Raw genomic sequence first — 21,332 nt, forward strand, 5'->3', positions numbered from 1 at the left:
AAATTGAAATTCATTCTATGAAGAAAACAAAAACAGAGAGTGAAAAAAATAATCACCAAAACATGGGTTCAGTGACTGGCCTGATAGACAGCAGGGGGGAGCAGTGGGAAATAGGCACTGGTTTCAGTTACCTTCCAGCAGGATTTAAACTACTTTTAGCACCCTGGTGCTAATCCCAGCTCCAGATTTAGTCTAGGTAGGAATTTGAGGAGCTTAAGGAGCACGGACAGGAGCGTGAACCAGCCCCCTCCAGAGCCTGGCTGAGGCCCCTGGGCTCTGCTGCCGCCCCATGAGCCACACTGGGAGCAACTAACCACAGCTGCCCCCTACCAACCAATGGTCCCTCCCCACATCCTGCCCCTCCCATGGTGTGCTAGTCATTAATGGATAAAAAAGTGCCCTGAACCTGGAGAGGGATTTATGTACGGCAGGGAAAGCTCCTAGCTAAGCCGGCCTTTTCAGCTCCGGAGGACCAGGTCTTTCAGCCTTGTGCTGTCCTTCCTCTGCTTTTATAAACCACTCTGCATTATCTTGCCCCGTGCCTGACTGCCAGCTTTACCCACTGGATGAAAAACTGTCCTGGCAGCCCAGAGCCCAGCTGGCTGCAACGTGCCAGCACAGTGCTCATGCACGGCTTAAGCCCTGGCTAAGCCCTCCAAATTGGCTTGCCCGGCTGCTGTCCCTTTGCCCGCAGCGGTGAACGAGCCTGGGGCTGCGAGGACAGCACGCGAAGGCTTCTCTGAGGTTTGCTCACCAGGCCGTGGGGCTACCGGAGGCTTTAAGGCTCCGGTGTGAAGGGAGTAACAGCGCATGGCATGTCATAGCTAGCTGCAGCAGAATATTTATTAGTAGGAAAGAACACTTAGGGGATTTCAGTAGGAGAATTTGTTTGAACCGTCGGTATCCGCCATACATGGGTTTTCATCAAGATTGTTCAAAGTTACATATTCATATAAGAAAACAAAATAATTCATATTTAGGTGCAATCAGTAATTCCAGTATGAAAAAGCACCATGTCACAAAACAGTTTACAATACAAAAGTCTTCAAAATCTAACATTTAAAAACAATATTTGTTCAACAGTAATAACAGTACAGTAAAAAAATTCTCATTTCCCTTCAAACAATACTGCTTATATATTTTGGCACTGAAAAAGAAACTATCATCACAAACGCGTCTTTTTAACCACACAATACTGTTTTGTGAGTGTCTATACAACAAGGAAAAGCATGCTTTTGAAGTCAGTCATTTTGCCAGGTGCAGTTCAAACTGCTTTCTCCATTAAAAAGCAAAAAAAAAAACCTAAAAGAAAAAACCCTCCTAAGCTGCAGCATGTCTTGCCTTTTTGGCCCAGGACATGATCTGGAGAAGCATCTCTCAGACTCAGTCCATTGAGTCAGTCAGCCCTGCCTGAAAGGCTGGATCCGAGCCCCTCTTCCCTCTCCAAACCCAACAAGAAATGTAGACCTGAGCCCCCCCCAAATGGTGCCATCTTTTAGGGACTGACCCCAAGTTCTTGCTATATTAAGCATCCAATAATATTCTAACCCCAAACCTGCTGCTCAGGCTCTTCTTTTTTTTAATTGCCTAATCTCTCAAAATTTTAGTGAATTAATTTTAAAGTCACTTGCACAAATCATCTTAAAATGCAAACCCATTGGTTTTGTCCTGGTCTAGCCAGCAGTCCCAAGGGAAACTGAGCGTGCACGCAGGCGAGCTAAGGGCTAAGGAAGCCCGACGCTGGGGCCGGCAGGATGCCCCATGTGAGGGGACCCTCCTCCCAGCTCTCCTCCTGGGGCCGGGACTGGCGCACAGCGTGGGAGGGGGAAGCTTGAGTCTGAGAGAGGGAAAAACAGACAACTAGACTCTTCGGGAAGAATCAGTTTCCGCTCAAAACTGACCCCTAGCAAAACAAGAACAGAAGTGCTATGCTCTGAGTGAAACAGCAGTGCCTGTGTGCAGCTATGACGGACCTTGAAAAAGGCTGATTCTAGTGAACATGCAGTCCTTGGTGCTATCTCTAAAAGCTGAATAATAACAAAAAAAAAAATTTTAAATAGTTTTTACATCTTACATCAAAGATGCCACTACGAAAACACAAGAGTATCACACGTTAATTAGTACAGTCTTAAAAATGCAAACCAACGCTGGTAAGACTCCCATACATTCTGTATATCATATGTACAGAGAAAATAGCTTCCTAAGAGGAGAGGACAGTCGTAGAGAGATAATCTCCTGGGGTTTTTTTCCGAATACGTTGCATAATACAAATACATCATCAGCATAAGAAAATTTTACTCTGGCACTAAGAGTTGAAGAAAGGCCCTAACTGGAAGCTGATAGGAGGGGGAAAGGTGCGCGTGCTGGGGGGCACAAAACACTTACACGACCCTCCACCAAATTCTCTGTCTCCTCCAATGTCCAGATCATCTACTTCCATTTTAGCGGGAAGGTTCAACGTGTCGCTCCCAAAGCACACGACAGCACAGGGCCAGATCCGGAGAGCGGCCCTCAGTCTTCCGGAAGGCAGCTTACCTCTAGCCATCCTTCCCGGGGGCTTTGCCTGGCTGAGAACTGGCTGGAGACTCTGAACATCACCAGGTGAGCTTACAGCAGAACGGGGCAGGGAGGGAATTAACACATCACAATAGCAACAGGCAACGACACACAGGATACTAGCAATTCTAGACAGCCATAAGAAAAAGATGCGGGCCAAGTTCATGTAATTCATAGTCGTCCCTCTCCTTTCGGAGTTGTAAAAGTCTTCCTTAGGATATGTAGGTTTGCTTACAGAGCATTCATCTAGAGAGGTATCTAATTTTGCCAAGACACAGGATATGCTGAACTCCATGCTGCTGCAGTCAGTCTGCCCGTGGTAGCTTATTTAAATTTAGATTGGGTATCCCTACTCTACGCTGCAATGTAGAGATGCCTGAGGGAACTGAAATGAGAAAGCTCGCCCTGTGGAATGGTCATGGACTTAAACAGGAACTGGACGCTTGGATCCATTCAGCTTTCGGCCAAGGTTTACCTCAATTCATTCGTCTCTACAGCATCAAAAATATCTGCCCAAGTTTACACAAACAAGTGTATAACTATTTACCTTTGCATCCATCACAGCATTCACATGGCAATATTTAAAAATCGAAAGGTATCGAGTACTTCTCTCAGAAGTGGCCAATATTGGTAACCTCGGGTCCAAGGGCGAAACAGAACTGAATACACAAATATTAACTACAAGGCTGGTTGGGTGGAATTGAAGTGAGCAAGTGGAAGAGATAAGCATATTGAAATGCAGCTCAATCTGTCTCCTTGCAGCAAATGTGCAGACAAAAATGATCCCTAACGTAATTAAGCACTTCATTTTCACTAGGCACAGTGAGCCCACCTCGCTGGTGATCGTTCAGGCAGCTCTGCTCTTGGGATCGTTGGGAATTTCGCTGGCATGTACGCTAAAGGACTGGCAGGACTGAATGCGAGAGCATCCAAAATAAATAAATAAATCACAAACACAGCTAAAACGTGGATAAGGAAATTAAACACAAAATACTAAAGAAACATCATCTTGTAGAGCATTCATATGACTAACACAGAGCACGATGTCTTTAGTAAGCTTCCTTAGATCCTTATCAGACTGAAATTCCATTTTTTTTTTTTCTTTTTCTCCCAGATGCTAACAAAAGCTATTTGGTTGCCCTGGAAATGGGAATAAGCTAATGACAGGAAATAAAAAGGTGGTGGTGGCAAGGAACTGCGAATTCTCCCCCAAACAACCACATAGGACTCGTTAATCTTCTCTCGGAGTGCAGCCAATTAAGAACACAAACGAAGCTTAGAATTTAAGAGGATTTTCTCAGGTGGTTTTACAATTTACCATCATCCCGTTTGGTGGACCTGAGGCCAACCCTAGTACTGCTGAAACCCCTGTCCCCAGGGAGGATAAAACTAGAGGTCACATCTTCCACTCGTGTTTTTGGCAGACAGCAGGAAGAGTTTCCGCCTGACATTGCTGTGCCAAAATTATCTCCTGGTCCCCAACATCTGGGTGCTCCAGGCAGCACAGGGGCACCACACGCTGAACGGTGATGCATAGGAAGGTACTGCTCCTGCCTGGAAGAAATCAGCTCTCCGTGGAATAAACTGTGGGAGCGGAGAGAGAGGACCGGCCAGGTTCAGTCTGCAGCGCATCAACAAACACATCCATGATAATGAACACCACGTTGTTCCAGAGGTTCATTGTGTTCTTGCAATGTTTCATACTGCCATTACTTAATCATGGGAAATAAATAGTGTGGTTGGCAAGGTACACACAGGAGGGCCAAGGGCTGGGAACCACATCAGAAGCTGTTCCGTCTGAGTGCATCCAGCCTGGCTCCTCCGGATGCCAAGGGCTGGTGTTTGTCGCTCATTCACACTGAGGGTAGGGACGGCAACTGGAAGGTGGGCCCAAAGCCTCGGAGAGTCGGACACCCTGAGCCCCTGCCTTGGGAAGGTGAGAACATCCTTGGTACAAGGTCAGGGCAAGAGGGGAAGACCTAAGACATGTCTGAACTGCACGGTAAGTGAACACTATGGAGAGAACACTCTGGCATGCTTCGAGACCTGGGAAGCACTCAGCAGGCTGATGAAGCTCAGACAAACTTTTCTGTGGCAGGACCCGGAGTCCCCGGCCTCAGCGCTCGGTGACGTGGGGACGAAGCAGCCCAGGAGGTCGCACGGACTGGGCTGGCATGGAGGAGCTAGTCTGTGCCTGACTGCTGCTAAAGGGGCTTCACCTTGTGAATTCAGACCCTGACCCAAAGGCATTGATGTCTTTTACAGTTTTTCATTTCTCCAGTCTTTTCACGTTGCTCACTACAACCCAAGCTCTTTTTTTGCCTTGTTTGTTGTGCGTTAGCCAGCATTTTACACGTGATAGCTCAATCCCAACTATACATACTAAAATAACACTTAGGACCTGTGGGAGCAATGAGGAAATAAAATCTGGATGTTGCAAGAAGGCCCTCACATCTGGCCTTTCCAGCTGTTACTTGTTAAGATATGGAGAAAAGCTTTAAATCTTATCCTGTGAACATCCCCACCCCTGAAACAACTTCTTGGTATGGATTACTTGGAAGCAACAGCAGTAAAAGCCAGACTGGACCGAGGGATGCTCCTAACTGGGAGACCCGTGGCAGCTGGTGATGGTTTCTGCAAGGTACGAAAAGATTGACTTTACATCCGACCGATCATTCTACTGCTCTGAATGCCAGAGGCACCTAATGGCTTCTGCAAACCCTCAACGGTGGTTCTGATTTCCCATGTCACTGCTTTCCATACCAATTTCCAAACCCTGCTGCTTTTTCCCTCTGTGTGTTTAAAACACAGCTGTCCTTCTCACCTTCCCCAGCCTGCAAAACCACACTTGGGCTTTGAGAGTCCAGAGGAGCTTTCGCTTCTTGTCTACCACCACCGGCAAGAAACCTTCCTGCGGGCTACGTTTTGCCCTCAGTTACACTCAGGAAATGCTTTTTGCTCCTTCTGGGAGCTGTTTGTTTGACTCCTAACTGGGGTACAGCGAACAACTCTGCTGTTTATATGTAAGAAAGAGCAGAGTTACTTTACTCCTGCAGCTGCATGTTCACGCTGAAGGTATTTTAAAAATGTACTTTGCCAGCGCCTCTGACTGAATAAGTGGCAAACAGAGCTGCTCTGCTAGAAGGTGCCATTTCTGGCCTAGCCCTATCTCAGAGCACATTACACCACGGGTCTGACATATCACTGCTCTCCATCTTATCTGCCTCCTGCACCGTCAATGGAAAACTCCGCGTGCAGCTCTGAGCGCTGCTTGGTTGCCTGACGCTTGCCGAGTTTCTCTGCAGGAGTTCTGCCCGCAATACCAAGGAAACCCAGCTTCCCACACTTTCAGACTCCTATGTGAGATCCCACCCAGCAAGACACAGAGCAAAGGACACATCCAAATGTTTCTGCAAAGGGCAGGTGAAATACTCGGCTGGTCTTGCACTGGTTACCTGACATCAAACTCCTGAGCCCAAGGTCTGCCTCACCGGGGAACCGAGGGAGCACCAGGAGAAACACAAAAGGAGGAACTGACATAGCGGCTGTTCAGGAGGTCTTGTCCAGCCCTCCCCTCCACGTCTGTCACTTGGCGCTTGTACGCCAGGCTTCAAAAGGAAACTCTTTTGAACGGTGCCTCCTTTATCCTGACCGTGCTATATTGCTACCTTCACCACTGTTGCTAAAAAAAAAAAAAATAAAAACGAGTTTTAAAAGAACGGAGACAGCTGAGCTCAGGGCATTTGTTCTGAGGTAGGCAGGAGATTCCCCCACTGCCACATGTCCCCAGGGACCTGCCAGGTGTCACCGTGTTCCCCGGTTCACATGTACTGGGAGACGTACAGCCATGGCCACGTTCTCATCTCGGCTTAGTCTGTGGATTAGGGCTCAACATCAAGTTACCACAGTTCACCAAGTTTCCATGAGTCAGCTGAGCCGAGGTTTCTGCCCATGTGTGTGCTTCCAGCCCACAGCAAATGCAAGGTAATGCGACTTAGCCTGGTCGGCAGTGAAAGAAAATTAAGATAAGCCGCATTATGGCACGTTTGCCATCAGTGAAGAGAGCACATGCTGAAAAGCCCTGGGGCTCAGACCCAGGGGCAGTTATTGAACCAGGGGGACTTGGTCGTGTGTGACCACTTCCCATGCTGGTGTGCACATAGACCTTGCCCAGCCTCAGAAGTCACACACTTCTGGCTTACTGTCTCAAGCAGCAGTATCTAGAAAATGTAGAGGTCAAACTTTAGAACAGAGAACAACAAAGGAGAAAATGAGATAAAAATCCTACAAGCTCCTAAGAGCGGCAAGAGGAACAGTACAGCTCTGTGCAACTCAGGAGCATCCACTGCTGTGAACTCACAGGGCTTCAAATAACATTGAAACATAGATCTTTCTTCAGCCCCTCCCAGACTGTAAGGGCTCACAAAAACACATGCATGCTGGTTTTGCAAGGGTTGTGTTCCGTTTTCCTTTCCCAAAGCACCCTAAGCCAAAGACAGGCTGCTGCAGATCATGCAAGCTGCAGTCCTCACCTCGCATCTTCCAGCCCAGAGTTTGGCAAGCTGGCTGGGAGTGCCGGATAAATGGGACTGGCATTTTCCACAGATTCAGTCTACACGCGGGATGTACTGATTAACTCATGCGGCCAACACATGAGTGAAGGTAAACCTCTTTCACATGCAACTAATACTGGAGAACACATCTACAAAATGGATGGAGAGGTGATGTGAAATAGTACGTGCTGTCTGCTCTCCTTCCTGTGTGGAAATATCGCTAATTGATCACTTGAAAGTGTCTGACTTGCCGTGCTATTTCATACAGGAGAGGTCATTTTGTCTTCAAAAGGTTTATGAAGGCAGTGATGATTGCAAATGCGAACGGCAGCAAAGCAGAAAATCCCAATTGGAGGCGCAGCACACCGCTGCTGTCCTGCTGATCTGGGGTCTGCGGGTGCTCCTATCGTAACTCCAGCTATGGATCGCTTCTAAAGTACACACAGAGGCTGAGAAAGAAAGGGATAGTTAATAATTTAAAACAATACCAATCATCAGTTGTACTCGGGTAAAAGAATAACCTTAGTTCACTCTGGAAATGTTTATACAACAGTCTTATCTCCAGCTACATCCTCTGCAGCTGTAGGCCGGTTCTTATTCTTCCAGATTTTGTGAACTGAGGGAAGAATTAGATGTTTGCTGGCCTAGGATCATATTGCAGGTTATGTTTTCAAACACGTATTGTGTAGAATAAACACGTGGCTCCACAGCCCCAAAACTATCGAGCAAGAACCAATTAAGAGATTAGGTTCTGGGACAGAAATATCTTAGAAAACTAAAAAGAGATGGAATGCAGTTGCTTAAATAAAAGGCAGCGTTTTTAAAAGTTTCAGTCACAGGCAACTGCTTTCACAACATTAAGAAGATGGGGCTGCAGAAGGTATCCAAGTTCACCTGCAGCAACTGCCAGCTGGATCTGGGCAGTAGGTTAGAAGTTCAGCAGGGTTCCTCCAGCGTCACCTAGTCATGCCAGGCAGTGGTGGTGATGGAGTGTCCTGGGAGTGGCTGGGGCAGCGGGATGGGCTGTTCCCCTCTGATGGAGGGGGTGTCGATCAGCGCATCTCCACTGACCTTCCTGCGGCAACCCCCAGCAGTCTGGCCAGGCTTGTCCTGCTGAAAGATAACCCTCAAAGTGCTCAAAAAAATTGAGTGCTTGGCTTTTGATACACATGAGGTGATGGATACAAGAGATAGGGTCTGAACCTCTCTGAGTAAAGCAGAAAATTCCCTTGAGGAAAGGAAGCCCAGGCTCTCCTTTGAAGGGTTGGATTTGTGCACAGGATGTCTAACGAAGATCAGGGAGAAAGAGATTCGTATCAACCGGAAGAATTGGTGCAAAATTTGCCAGTGATGCTTGTAACAGCTAAAAGCGCCAGATATTGAAATCTATTTGTGTCTGTAGTTGGGCCTCTTTCACTTTCTCATTTCCCCACACGCATCTCTGCTCGGTATTTTTATTAATATAATGGGAATATATCATCAGTTGGATTTCTGTGATCATTTGAGACAAAGATGTGTGCCTGAAGACATTTATTGAGTGTAATTAGCCACTCATAATAATTTTACTACAAATGATTAGCAATGTTATTTAAAATTTATTTTTATTTTATTTTAATATGCTCTGCACTTCACACCTGGCAAAGCAAATGGTATGGAAAAACTAAGTCTAGGATTTCTCCTCTCAGTTATTGTACAGGCTATCTAGTGTTCAAGAAAAAATTATTCATACTCGGCTACTTATTCATGACTTCTAATTAGTACTTAGCTAATCATCATCTGCAAAGCAGACTTATTTGACGTAGTTTATTTCAAATTAAGGCTACTGGGGATTAGCATCTACAAGGTCACTTGACAAAATGCCAACCTTGCCTGTCAGACAAAGGTTACTCTAACGAGCTCACAAATTCCCAACGCCTTCCACTGCCTACAGGGGTACCTCTCCAACGGGATCACAGAGCAGACTTTAGCTAATGACAGATTAATGCCAATTTAGTCAGCATAATGCCTCCTGTCGCTAAAGCTTTTCTGTCGCAGCAGCGCTTGTAAAGTCCCTAAGAAATCCCACGTCTGTGTACTAGCTTTGCATACAGCAACTTTGACCGAAGGATAAAGTTTTGCAGCAGCAAATTTCAGAACTCCAGCATCTAGGCGAAAAGATAAACATTCAATTTCTCTCGAGAGCTGATCTTTTTTTTTTTTTTGTTTTAATTTTTATATATATAAATATACCATAAAGCGTACCATTTCCTTGTTTCAGTACAGATTTTTTGAACTTTACTAAAATAAATGAAATATAAATGCTACAATTTTATGTTTAAAACAAGTTTTGATGACAGCCTTCCCCTAAGAGCAGGCCCACAGACTCCATTACCTATGTGGAGAGAGACAAAAACACCCCCAAACTTCCTACTATGCAAGAACAGCAGATGTGCCTCAGCTGGAGCTGCTTGCAGGTGTCCGTGAGTTCCTCACGTGAATGCCCACTCTCCTTACTAGAAACTGCTTTATTACTAACCTGAAAATTTCACATTCAACATGTATCTCCCTTAAATTCATTGTTGAGACCCAGTTTTCTGTGTCTGCCTTTGCTGATCCCAAACGGCAAGAGGTATTGTCAGTTGTGGATTTAGGGATCAGAATTGCTGAATTTTCAGATAAAGCCATGTGAAATCAACTGTAAACCTAGTAAAAAAAGGTCAATTTCTGTTTTTTCCCCTCCTCCTTCACAACCTGGAAAATGTTCACAGCATTGAAACAATGAGGCATAGGAGCAGAGGTGTGGACGATACACCCTGCACATGTTTTGCACTTTTTGTACTTCTTCCCGATCCTGTCTTTGACCTTAACTGGCACCTCCTGGACAGGAGAGGAGGTTCCAGGTGAATCCTACCTCACCCATCACAACCCCTTTGGTTCCACCTCTACTACACTTTCAGGTCCTGCAGCTACTAAAGCAGCAATCTAAAATCTGTCACTGTGTCTTGCTGCCAAGGGTTTTGTTGTTGGTTTACTCCTTCTCAATGTGAACTTTCCAAAACAGACACATTACAACAAAAAAAACCAAAACCAAAATCTTTAAAACAACGATAACACCACAATATCTGTTTAAAACAGTACTGCCCATGCTCTGGACAAATTGTTAAGAGCAATTCAGCATTCTTATAATTAATCCACAACAAAAGAAGCTATAAGATGCCACAAATGAAGGCATAATTGGCCATACAGAGGCAACACTACCATGAATGTTGTTTGGCAAGAAAAAAAAAAAAGCAGATACATAATTCATCCAAAGAATGGGTTCAGAACTGGCCGGCGCTGCTGGGATCACACTGCAGGAGACGGACTATGGATGGATCGCTCTTGGCGCCTCGGATGAACTCTTCCAGAGAGAGCTTTCCTAGAAAAAGAAACACATTTGCTTAGCGCATGTGGCAGGTCGCAGCTCACCTGCCAAGCCTCTGGACAAGCACGATGAAAGGAAGCTGGGGGAGCCCAAGGAAAATCCCTGGGGAAGTGACCTCGCAAGGCAAAGCCCTGCCTGCCTGCACCCTGCTGGCTGCAGATGGTGGTGGCTTTGCCTGGGAGGCTGGAGGAGAAGTGGTGGGTTTGAGGGGTCGCCCCATGTGGGCAGGACAGCCCAGCCACACAGCATGGGAATAGAGGAAGCCATCCCGGCATATGGAGGGTGCCTACCATCACGGTTGGTGTCCATCTGGCGGAAGATCTTCTCTGTCCTCTTCTCTGGTGTTGACTCATCTTCTGGCATCTTCATTACAGAAGAAACCATCTTATAGATTGCCTGTGTGGTATGACAGGAGCAAAGAGCTGGTAAGAAACACACTATCTTAATGCAGAGGTATGACTGTCTCCTGGTGATAGAAATAGGCAGAAAATATCCCATAAGCATCGGCTGGGACCTGCTCTCTGGATGCTGAAGGGAGTCAGATGGCATCAGTACATGCAGCTGCCCTCTTCAGTGGGACGCTCATTTATGAAATAGTGTTTCCTGATTTAGTCACAGTTGAAGACAATCTGGGTTTGGGCTGAGGTTACATTTTTCCTGATTAAAACAGTCTTTGGTTGAATTTATCCCTTGCATAGTGTGTTAGGCACTGGCAGCTCCCAGTCCCTGAGGGAACGGTAGGATTACCAAGGTCCTGTCCTGTGCTGTGGTGTGGTTTCGTGCTTCGGCCACTCAGGCTCCATCCTCACCACCTCCATCTCCTCACCCTGCCTTTGCTTCCCCCATCTCCTTTCCCTCCCTCCTTGGTCAGCATCCTGCCTCTGGGGAGGGCAGTGACTCACTCCCTGCATTTGCTGTGTCTCACAGATAATGAAAACTTGACCAGCAAGGAGGTGGCCTTTTCTTTGGGTACACGGCCCAAAACCCCATTCACAATTCGTTCCACAGAGAGCAGATGTTCTAGTCCCACATGGCACTGGTGCCACCGATAGCTATTTTCTGCACAAACAAATCCATTAGTCACGTATGGCACTAGCTGCCCCTAAGAGAGAGGTAATGTTAATTTTAAAACAAGGACGAACTGTTGTCTCTGAATGGATTATCCAGATGCTGCCTGCAAAAGTGAGCAGTACCAGTAAACAAGTGGGTTTTGTGTCAGATGTCTTTAGGGTGCTGCAGAGCTGGGAGAACAGCAGCAGCAAGCCGGCCGCAGGGTGATGGCCTTGGGCGACCCTCCTGGTCATTAGGAGAGGCAGCACGTCCCAGCCCAAAGCAATGTTGCCCTGCTCTGACCAGCTCCTTCTGCTTCCCATTGCCGCCCGTTGGCTGCTGTCTGATGAGCACTGTGCTGGGCAGTCACTTCAGCCCTGGTCTGTAGGGGAGAAACTCTTCAGCAGGGCCTGTTGCAATAGGAAGAGGGGTAATGGTATTTAAATAGAGGGAGGTAGATTCAGATTAGATATTAGGAAAAAATTGTTTATACTGAGGGGGGTGGAACACTGGCACAGGTTGCCCAGAGAGGTGGTGGATGCCCCATCCCTGGAAACATTCAAGGCCAGGTTGGTCAGGGCTCTCAGCAACCTGATCTGGTTGGAGATGTCCCTGCTACTTGCCGGGGGGTTGGACTAGATGGCCTTTAAAGGTCCCTTCCAACGCAAACCATTCTATGATTCTATCCCTTTCTTCCACAGATTCAAATTCTTGCTTCCCCCCCAACACGGTGTCTGCAGCAGTCAGTTGATAACTTAGTGCAGACATGATTGCTTTCGCTATTTGCTCTCTGCTTCCTAGCACGCTCCCATCATCTGGCCCAGGGTCCCCAAGGGACGGCTCCGGGAAGGTGACAGCACAGATTCACCAGCTGGAGGATGCCGCTACGCAGCACGGACATTTTACACTCAGACTAGGGAGTACCCGCTTCCTTGGCCGTCTTGCTGACTTTTCCTCTGTCAACAGCTCACCTTTCACATCTTCTGGACTTTAAATGACTCAAAGAGTTACAGCCTGAGAAAAGCATTTGTCTGTTTAATTAATTATCCATTACTAATGCTCTGTGCAGTCACACATCTGCTGCCTCAGTGATATCACCAACACCGTGGCTGTGGATTTCCTGGTCTGCTCTCCAGTAAGGCTGTAATGCTGGCTGTGAGCCTGAGCAGGGGAGAAGAGGAGAACATCTCAGCATGAAGAGCTGCTGGCTGAATGGAAAAGTGGTGTGCACCTTTTTAGTCATTGTCGTCATCATCACCATCATCCTTATCATCATGATTTGGACTGTAGGAGTGCCCAAAGGCTGCCAGGAGAATTAGGGTTCCAGAATACTGGGAAGAGCCTCAGTACAGGCAGGGATGCTGTCCACATGGCCCTCATCATCGGATAACCAGGGGGCAGAAGAAAGGATGAACATGCAAAATCATGAACATAGGGATGAGGGAGCTGGAGGAAGGAGGCAACAGGGGAAGAAAATAAAAGGAGAGGGTGGACAGTAAGAATTTACCCCTTCCTCATCCTCATCAGCATGCAAGGCTTGCAGGGGTCAAAGCAGAGATGAGGCTTATAAATCTGCCAATGTTTAAGCATCTTAAGCTGTCTGGCTTTTGTCTGGGGTAGGAAGAGAGGTGGAGGGGTCACTCCCTCACTCTGGGTGAGAGGAGAGCAAAGCAGAAAATCTGTATTGAAAGTGTGGGAGGAATGCCCCGGACCGGGAGCACAGGCGTGTTTACCCTGATCAAAGTAACCATAGTAAGAATATGCAGATTTTTAGGACAAAAAAAAAGCACTTCAGGATGACTTCATCCTACAGGGTCCTTTTCACAGAGGCGTGTGAAGGGAATAACAGATGAGATATTCTAGGAAAGCCAGATGGGAATAACATAGTAAGCGTTCCTTTCATGCTGAAAATGGTTACTCTGGACAAATTCTTATGTCCTTACTCAGAAGTTTAGTGGGAAGTTTTCCCAAAGTAAAAGCCAGCTAAAGCTGATTAAGAATCTTGAGACCTGCCCTGTATTAATTCAATGTGGCCGCACAGAGTTCTTTATTGCATGTTTGAAAGAGCAGGCTTTGAAAGGAAGCTGGTTTGATGCGATCATTACGTGGAGCTGGGCTCTACTAACCCTAGGCTATGACCTGGGACTGAAAGGCTGCACAGGTTTCACGCCACGTGGAGCACAACTCCTTGGCCTTGCAGCACTTGGGCCAAAAACCATTGGTGGCCTTCAGAAGAAGGTTTGGAGGTGATTATCTATCAGCAGCCAGGGCAGCCTTTGCAGGTGGACATTTGTCAGGAGGACTCCTTATATCTCCCTGGTGCCCTTGAGGGCCACCAAGAAATCGTGCTTCCAGAGCCCTGTCTGCATTGCTGGAGCAAGCACAGGCTCTGGATTAATCTGAACTAGCTCATTCCATGCAGACTTCTCCCCTTTGATTTTTCCACCTGCCCATGGATAAGCAGTGGCGGGTGATTTAGGGTAAATCTCACCCCCATACCCATTCACACACATTTTGCTCTCAGCTCCTGGCTGCCACAACTGCACTTGGGACAGAAACCTTGGTGGGGGCTGCGCTTTCCTGTTATACTTGGCAACATGTCAAAGAGCTCCTTATGGTGATGGCAGCAATGACAGCACAAATCTTCCATCAACCCTTTTTGCTCCATTAAAATAAAATTAAATTTTGACTGCTGAAAGTCTCATGAAGCAAATAATCAGCCTGGAAAAAATAAATAATTGCTTTCCTCTCAATCTCATGGGGATTTTTGACACTGTCTTTGCTGAGAGCCATATCAACTTCTGCTTCTTCCCATATCAGCTTCTGTTTCTTCCTGGCTCACAAATAAGCTAGTGAAACATGTGTGCTCTGTTTGTATTAAACTGAAAGTGTTATTCTTGTCTCTCAGCTCAGTATTCTTAAGATGCCTTATGACTCCATACGGTGAAAAAATGTACCCTTAGAACAAGGTTTCCATCTTTTATTTGAACTCTTATTTTAAGACACTCTCACCAAATATGTCCCATTTCAGCAAGGGGAACAGACAAATCTTCTAGCTGGTTTGCAGCTATTTTTGAGTGGACTGGGCTATTTAAATTGTAGGTAAACATATGGGAGACATGAAAAGAATTTCTAGAGAAGAAGAATCTGAGAGCATCCATGGTGAGGTCTGTCAACAGGGCAGGCTAAGAAGCATCTTCCTACGGTATTTCACAGATGTGCTATGCCTAGTAAGTGAAGCAGTATCCTGTGGATCTTCTTTCACAAGGCTCTGCAGCCGTCAGCCCACCACTAAAGTCCTTCAAGTTATGTGATCCTCCAAATTGTGCAGAGAACTCCATATGGATGGCTCATGTGTGTCTCTCAGCAGGGGTTTTTGGAGACTTGTCCAGGTGAAGCTCATGGGTGGGGGTGAGTCTGTGACAGGCTATGTGGACATGGGGAACAGCACTATGGTAAACGGATCTTAAAGGAATACAGGTCCTTTGCCGTCTAGCCCATTGCTCTGTGGAGAAAACAGCTTCAAAAACCTGTTATGGACCATTCATGTTCATGAAATTCAACTAGGCCAAGTGCAAGGTCCTGCACATAGGTTGGGGCAATCCTAGGCACAAATATAGGCTGGATGGAGAATGGATTGAGAGCAGCCCTGAGGAGAAGGACTTGGGTGTGCTAGGGATTGAGAAGCTCAACATGAGCCAACAATGTGCACTTGCAGCCTAGAAAGCCAACCGCATCCTGGGCTGCATCAAAAGGAGAGTGCCCAGCAGTAGTGTCCTGGTTCTGGCCAGGATAGAGTTAATATTTACCTGAGCTGGGTGGAGAACTGAAGCTGGTAGCCCCTATGGCTGGGATAGTTAACTAATTAGCTAACAGCTGGGGTTAATTTACCCAAATTAGCCAAAGGGCTATTCCATCCCATCTGACATCATGCTCAGTATATAAGTGAGGAGGGTGCTGAAGGGAGGCTCTCCTAGTTGGAAGAGACTGGATGTAGAGATCTGTTGTGAGCTATTATACTGTATTTGTGTTCCATCACTCTATTGTTTTCTTGTCATTACTGTTAAATTTACTTTTTGTTTAATCTCAACCCGCGTGTTTGGTTTTTTTGTTGTTTGTCAAATCTCCTCCTATTCTCTCGGAGAGTCGGGGGAGTGAGAGAGAGACTGCGTAGTCTGGTCCCCGTTGGGGCTGAACTACGACAAGTAGGAGAGTGTCCAGTACCTCAAGGGGGCCTACAAGAAAGATGGGGAGAGACTGTTCAGTAGGGCCTGTTGTGACAGGACGAGGGGTAATGGTTTTAAAATAGAAGAAGGTAGATTTAGATTGGATATTAGGAAAAAGTTTTTTACAATGCGAGTTGTAGAACACTGGCACAGGTTGCCCAGAGAGGTGGTGGATGCCCCATCCCTGGAAACGTTCAAGGCCAGGTTGGATGAGGCTCTGAGCAACCTGATCTAGTGGGGGATGTCTCTGCTCCTTGCAGGAGGGTTGGACTAGATGACCTTTGAAAGTCCCTTCCAACCCTAACCATTCTATGATTCTATGGTTCTATGATCTCCTTGGCAGCTGGACAGTTACTAGGGCTGCTGAGGGACATGAGCCATCTGAAGCAGTAGCTCTGCTGTTTCAGTGCTGCTGCTGCTGCTACTGCCGTTACCGCAAACACCTTCTTGCAATGTTGAGCAAGAGTGCGATGCCTACATTGCCTGCAGTGGTGGTCCATTAGGCCGGAGCACAAGAAAGGAAATGCAAGTAGCCATCAGTATGACATTGAAAATCACTATGGAGAGAGGACATTTAAGCACAAAGAAAAGCAGACTTAAAAAAGAAGAAAAGCACTCCTTGCTGCTGTGCTATTTAAGATACAGTAATCCCACAGTAATAGGGGCAGTATTTTTCTGTGAAACTAACACTTTTAGATTGATGGTGTTTCTTTTAGTGTTCATTTTGATGTATTGTCTCATGTAAAAATCCCCATGAAAACATAATAAATCCTGCTATATCAATATGCAAATATATGCTAGACAAGGGACTTGTAATAGGTTCCTCTGAGACATATATCAAAGATATAACAGAGTTCTGTTTTTCATGATCAGAAAGATTGTGACAGCTGAGGGCCCCCAGGAAGACATTTGATACAGAATCCTGTCTTTCCATATTAAAAAATAATCATATTTCATAAATGAAAGTGATAGTTGTTAGCTGGTTTTTTTTGTAAGTCTAATCACTCTACATCAAAGGAACCTCTCCATAAAGCACGAAAATGGGCTCATATACTCCCGTTTCACATATCAGCCAAACACACTTCCAGAGACTACACAACAGTTCCTACCCCACCGAGAGGAGCTATGGGTGACCAGTAAAATCCAGGGAAATCACTACGACCATAAAAAACTGGAAGAAGAGAACAGGGTGAGATCTACAAGCACATTGCCTCATGGGAAGCTCCAGCACAGAAAGGGCAGCTTTCCTGACTGTAAAACCACTGATGGTCCATGGTGCAGAAAGGACTGTGCTCAGGCTTATTCGGCTGTTTACTTCCATAATAGATTTTTGTGTGGTCCCTCAAAATGTGAGGTGAGAGTAAATGAGAGAAAGCATCGCTCAGTTGAGTTTCAGGTGCAATTTTAAAGGAGGAGAGAGCCAAACCTCCTGAGAAGTGCAGTGGGAGGACTGGAGCGCAAGGCTGAGGAATGTACACAAAGTGTTGCTCTGGGTTGGATGTACGAACTGACAAAATATCACCCTACACTGATCCCTAAGCTGCAGTTTCATTTCACAGTAGCATAGAATCACAGAATCAAAGAATGGTTTGGGTTGAAAGGGATATTTAAGGGTCATCTAGTCCAACCCTGCTGCAAGGAGCAGGGACATCTGCAACCAGATCGGGGTGCTCAGAGCCCCATCTAACCTGGCCTTGAATGTTTCCAGGGATGGGGCATCCACCACCTTTCTGGGCAACCTGTTCCAGTGTTCCACCACCCTCATTGTAAAAAATTTTTTCCTTATGTCCAGTCTTAATCTGCTTCCTTCTATTTTAAAACCATTACCCCTATCATGTTCTATCAACACATCACGGTTGTTAAGGACAATGCCACGGTTTGGTACCAACATGACTGTGAAGAGGACACAGAACATTTCAGCCTCTAATTATGCTGGTGAGCAGATCTTGGGTAACCAGAAAAAGCTGCCAGTTTTGCTGGTTCTTGTTTGGCTCATTACAAAGAATCTGCCCACTGATATTTTCATTAAATTTGACATGAACACATTTGTAGTGTTGTTCTCCATGCTTCTAAATCTTCTGGTCTGGGGGGTTGTGCTGCTGTTTGGCACCGGGGCCTTCCCAGGCTGCTTGACAGCAGCAAGGGGTCCTGCGGTCCCTGGGGCATCTCCTTCTCCTGAGGAGCAGGCGCTCGCTCGGGTTTGTCTTCCTGTGTTTGCTTTGTATTTTTGTCAGTTCTTTTGGGATTCTCTTTGTTTTCTCATGAGGAGAAATGCAGCTAGAAAAACAACACTTGACAGCCCTCTACCCGGGGGAGAGGAAGATTTGTATGGAACAGAGTATCTTCCAGTGCAAATATTCCGTGGGGTTTGTCATGGTAGGGAGACGGGGAGGTCTCTGCATCTGAATGCAATCCTGCTTTTTGCCTCAGACCCAGGGACACAAAACGGAATAAGCGAAAGACGACACAACCACCAAAGCTCAACGTTTGCAGCTGAGCTTTGTATCTGGTCTGGCTGAAGCAGTGCAAGTGCTGGTGTCAGCTGCTGTTTGGAGGACACGAGACAAATCCTCGTCGAAGGACAAGGGCACCAGGCCTTAGGCTGGCTCCGTACATCCAGTTTGCCATCACAGCCTGTAATTCGCGTGCATTCCTTTCCCTTGATTTCCAGCACAAACATAAATCTGAATAATACAGTACACAGTTAGCGTTTCAAAATTTCCAGGAGAAGAAAGGATCTTGATAACAGGCTTTTTTTTTTTTTTTAAAAAAAACCAACAAACCAGTGCTGCATTAGTCAGGCTCAAGCTGTGTAAATATACCACCTTATCAAAAACGCTTTAAAGCTTTCAGTAGAGTGATGTGCCTCAGGGGTAAAAACATGTCAGGGGAAGCCAAAGTGAGGTGGGACTCCTACTAACTCCACAAGAAAATGCATCCAAAGAAACTGTGTATGGAACCATCGTCTACCCAGATAAGGCTTATCTATACTGGCAACTTAATGTGAAGACAGCTAGTACGGCACTAAATACGCAGATCTTGCTGGAATTAGGCAGGCAGACATCTTTTAAAATATGTGAGCTGGTTCTCCATAACAACAAGATTTCAAAGCAGATTTGTTTCTTATTGTGGAGGGATCATGCCTTCCTTAAAAGTACACTACCTGGGTGATCTAAGGTACCTGCTTGCTCTAACTGTAATTCCTTTTAATTAACTGACAGTGATTTCCCAGAGGACAGAATCACATTTATCAGAAGGTTAGTTGCTGTGCTCCTGCCCAAAGGAACTCCCAAAGGAGAACTTCCCACACAGCGTGTTGCTCAGGAAAAACTTGCAATGGCTATCAAACGCTGTCATTTGAATTGTGACATAAACTTTGCCAAATGAAATAGCATTTTATATTCAAGCAGTTACACAGAGAACCAAGAACATAAATCCCCAAATGCTGCCAGAGCTTTTAATTCATTGTCTCATTGCAACATTGCTTCATAATTTTCTCAGAAGGAGGGAGGCCAAGGGGTGCCTCTGAGCAGCACGTACCTGCACGATTTCCAGCATCTCTGACTTGCTGATGTAGCCGTTCCCGTCGAGGTCATACATGCTGAATGCCCACTTCAGCTTTTGCTCCAGTTTACCTCTCGATGTTACGCTCAAGGCTATGATGAATTCTCTGAAATCTATTGTTCCATCTCCATTGGCATCAAAAGTGCGGAATACATGTTCCGCAAATTTGGAAGCGTCCCCATAAGGGAAAAAGTTCCCATATATTTTTTTAAACTCCTCCATAGATAAATGTCCGCTTGGACAGTCTCTCAAAAAGCCTTTGTACCACTCCTGGATCTCGTGTTCTGTAAAGTCTGTACTTTCTAGCAAATCTTGCATGACTTCAGGGCGTAGTTTGCTGTTTTGCTTTCCCATATTGGTGTCAAAATATTAGCTGTAGAGGAAAAACAAACACACATGAATTATTAAGATTATTATTATTATTATCATCATAATCACTTAATAACTATTAGCTTGAAGGCGGTAGAAGAACAATGTGCTGGTTTCTGAGTTTTCTGATGATAGTTCACTATTGGGAATCAACTGAAACTTTTGGCAGCGTGCACTACTACAAGTATACCCTGAAAAAATTAACAAGCCTAATCTGCATGTTGATTACATTGGCTTTTCATAGTCTGGAGAACCGTAATTACATTGAATTTATTGCCATCCTTCCTTGCCTTTGAAATCACAAGGTAAGCAATGAATGCTGCAAGGTGTAGCTGACTGGTAATTACGTGTTGCAGCACATCCTCTATGCTGGTCAGCCAGCTGTCTCAAGGACCTGACCTGAACGAGAGAGATTTTTTTTGTACTTCTGGTGGAAACCAGGTTGCTACAAAGAGCTGTGCTCACTTGGTCTTTCACCAAAATGGGAACAAGTTGCATCCGCAGTGTACTGAAACCAGGAGCCCCAAAGCCCGTCTAGATATGTCTTTACTGCCAGAATCAAACAGAGCAACCCAGAAATTGCCTCTCTTGTTTGGCATGGCCCAATTCCTATTTTAGTTCAAAATGCAGATAAAATCTGAAAAGATTTTATCAATAGTGGATTCGCTCTCTCCAAACTATTACTGTGGTTTTTTATTCTCCTTGTAGCCAAAAATGGGATCTTTTACTAAGTAATAGTAATCTGGGTGGTCATAGCTCTTTGAAAAAAACCTCTTTAAAAAAAAAGGAGGAGAAAAAGAAAGTACCCAGAGAACAAAATTGGAAATTCATTTCCCTCAAATTAACCATTAAGAAATATTATTGGTTATATCTTCTGTTAAATCACCTTAATTATATTTTATTTAAGACAAGTTGCTACACAGCACATTGTGCAGCAGATTAACTAATGACTGATGCCCTTTGGGTTTTAAGTTTTGGAGCCTGAGTGCGTTGGCTCCAAAAGGTAACATTATTAGTTTTACCTGAAGCCTAGCATTATACCTGAATTGTGGGAAGCTATTCTCTATCAACAGAAACCTGCCTGAGAATTTGTTGTGCAAGTGACAATCACAACTAAAATCTGATGTATGGATAACTTAAGCAGAATTGCAAAATAAGTTGCAATACAAGACTTCCACATTGTTGTCAGAATGGAGTCTCTGGGCCACAGAAACGATGTCTGGAGTGGCTAACGAGCATTCAATAAAATGTCCTTTCTAAATCAAGGTAATACCTTAAAAAAAAAAGAAGAGTAATAAAGTATCATTACGTGTCGGAAGCGGCTAGTGAGAACTGTACCACCATTTGAAGCTAATCTACTGTCTCTCCTGGTTGGCACTGGGAAGAAGAAATTGAGGCTCCCCCGGGTTGATGCTGATTGTTTCCTGTGGTGAGAAGCTCCCCTTCTCCCCAAGGTGATTTTGAACTCCTCAAGGCGATTTTGAACATCCCAAGGCAGCTAGAGGACTGATTCCTTAATCTGTGTTCTTGGAATGATCAAAAAGCTTTATTTGTCAAGGGTAAAATGGTGGGATCCATCCTAGATCTAGCAGTGTCTCCACAGGATCCGCT

At 45.5% G+C, this 21,332-nt stretch overlaps 1 protein-coding gene across 2 annotated transcripts in view; it reads right to left on the minus strand.

Annotated features, from left to right (window-relative positions):
• Positions 1-818: 818 nt before the first annotated feature.
• Positions 819-21,332, minus strand: part of NCALD (neurocalcin delta) — a 61,617-nt gene continuing 41,103 nt past the window's right edge. For both annotated transcript variants that reach the window (XM_086741098.1, XM_086741099.1), the window contains exons 2-4: positions 19,329-19,725; positions 10,803-10,908; positions 819-10,506 (exon numbers count right to left, since the gene is read on the minus strand). In XM_086741098.1, coding sequence (XP_086597224.1) covers positions 10,409-10,506; positions 10,803-10,908; positions 19,329-19,706 — 582 coding nt within the window. In that variant the 5' untranslated portion in view covers positions 19,707-19,725 and the 3' untranslated portion in view covers positions 819-10,408. The remainder of the gene's footprint in view (positions 10,507-10,802; positions 10,909-19,328; positions 19,726-21,332) is intronic.

This window comes from Chlamydotis macqueenii, chromosome 2, assembly GCF_036417535.1.
Source record: "Chlamydotis macqueenii isolate bChlMac1 chromosome 2, bChlMac1.mat, whole genome shotgun sequence".
Taxonomy (NCBI): Eukaryota; Metazoa; Chordata; class Aves; order Otidiformes; family Otididae; genus Chlamydotis; species Chlamydotis macqueenii.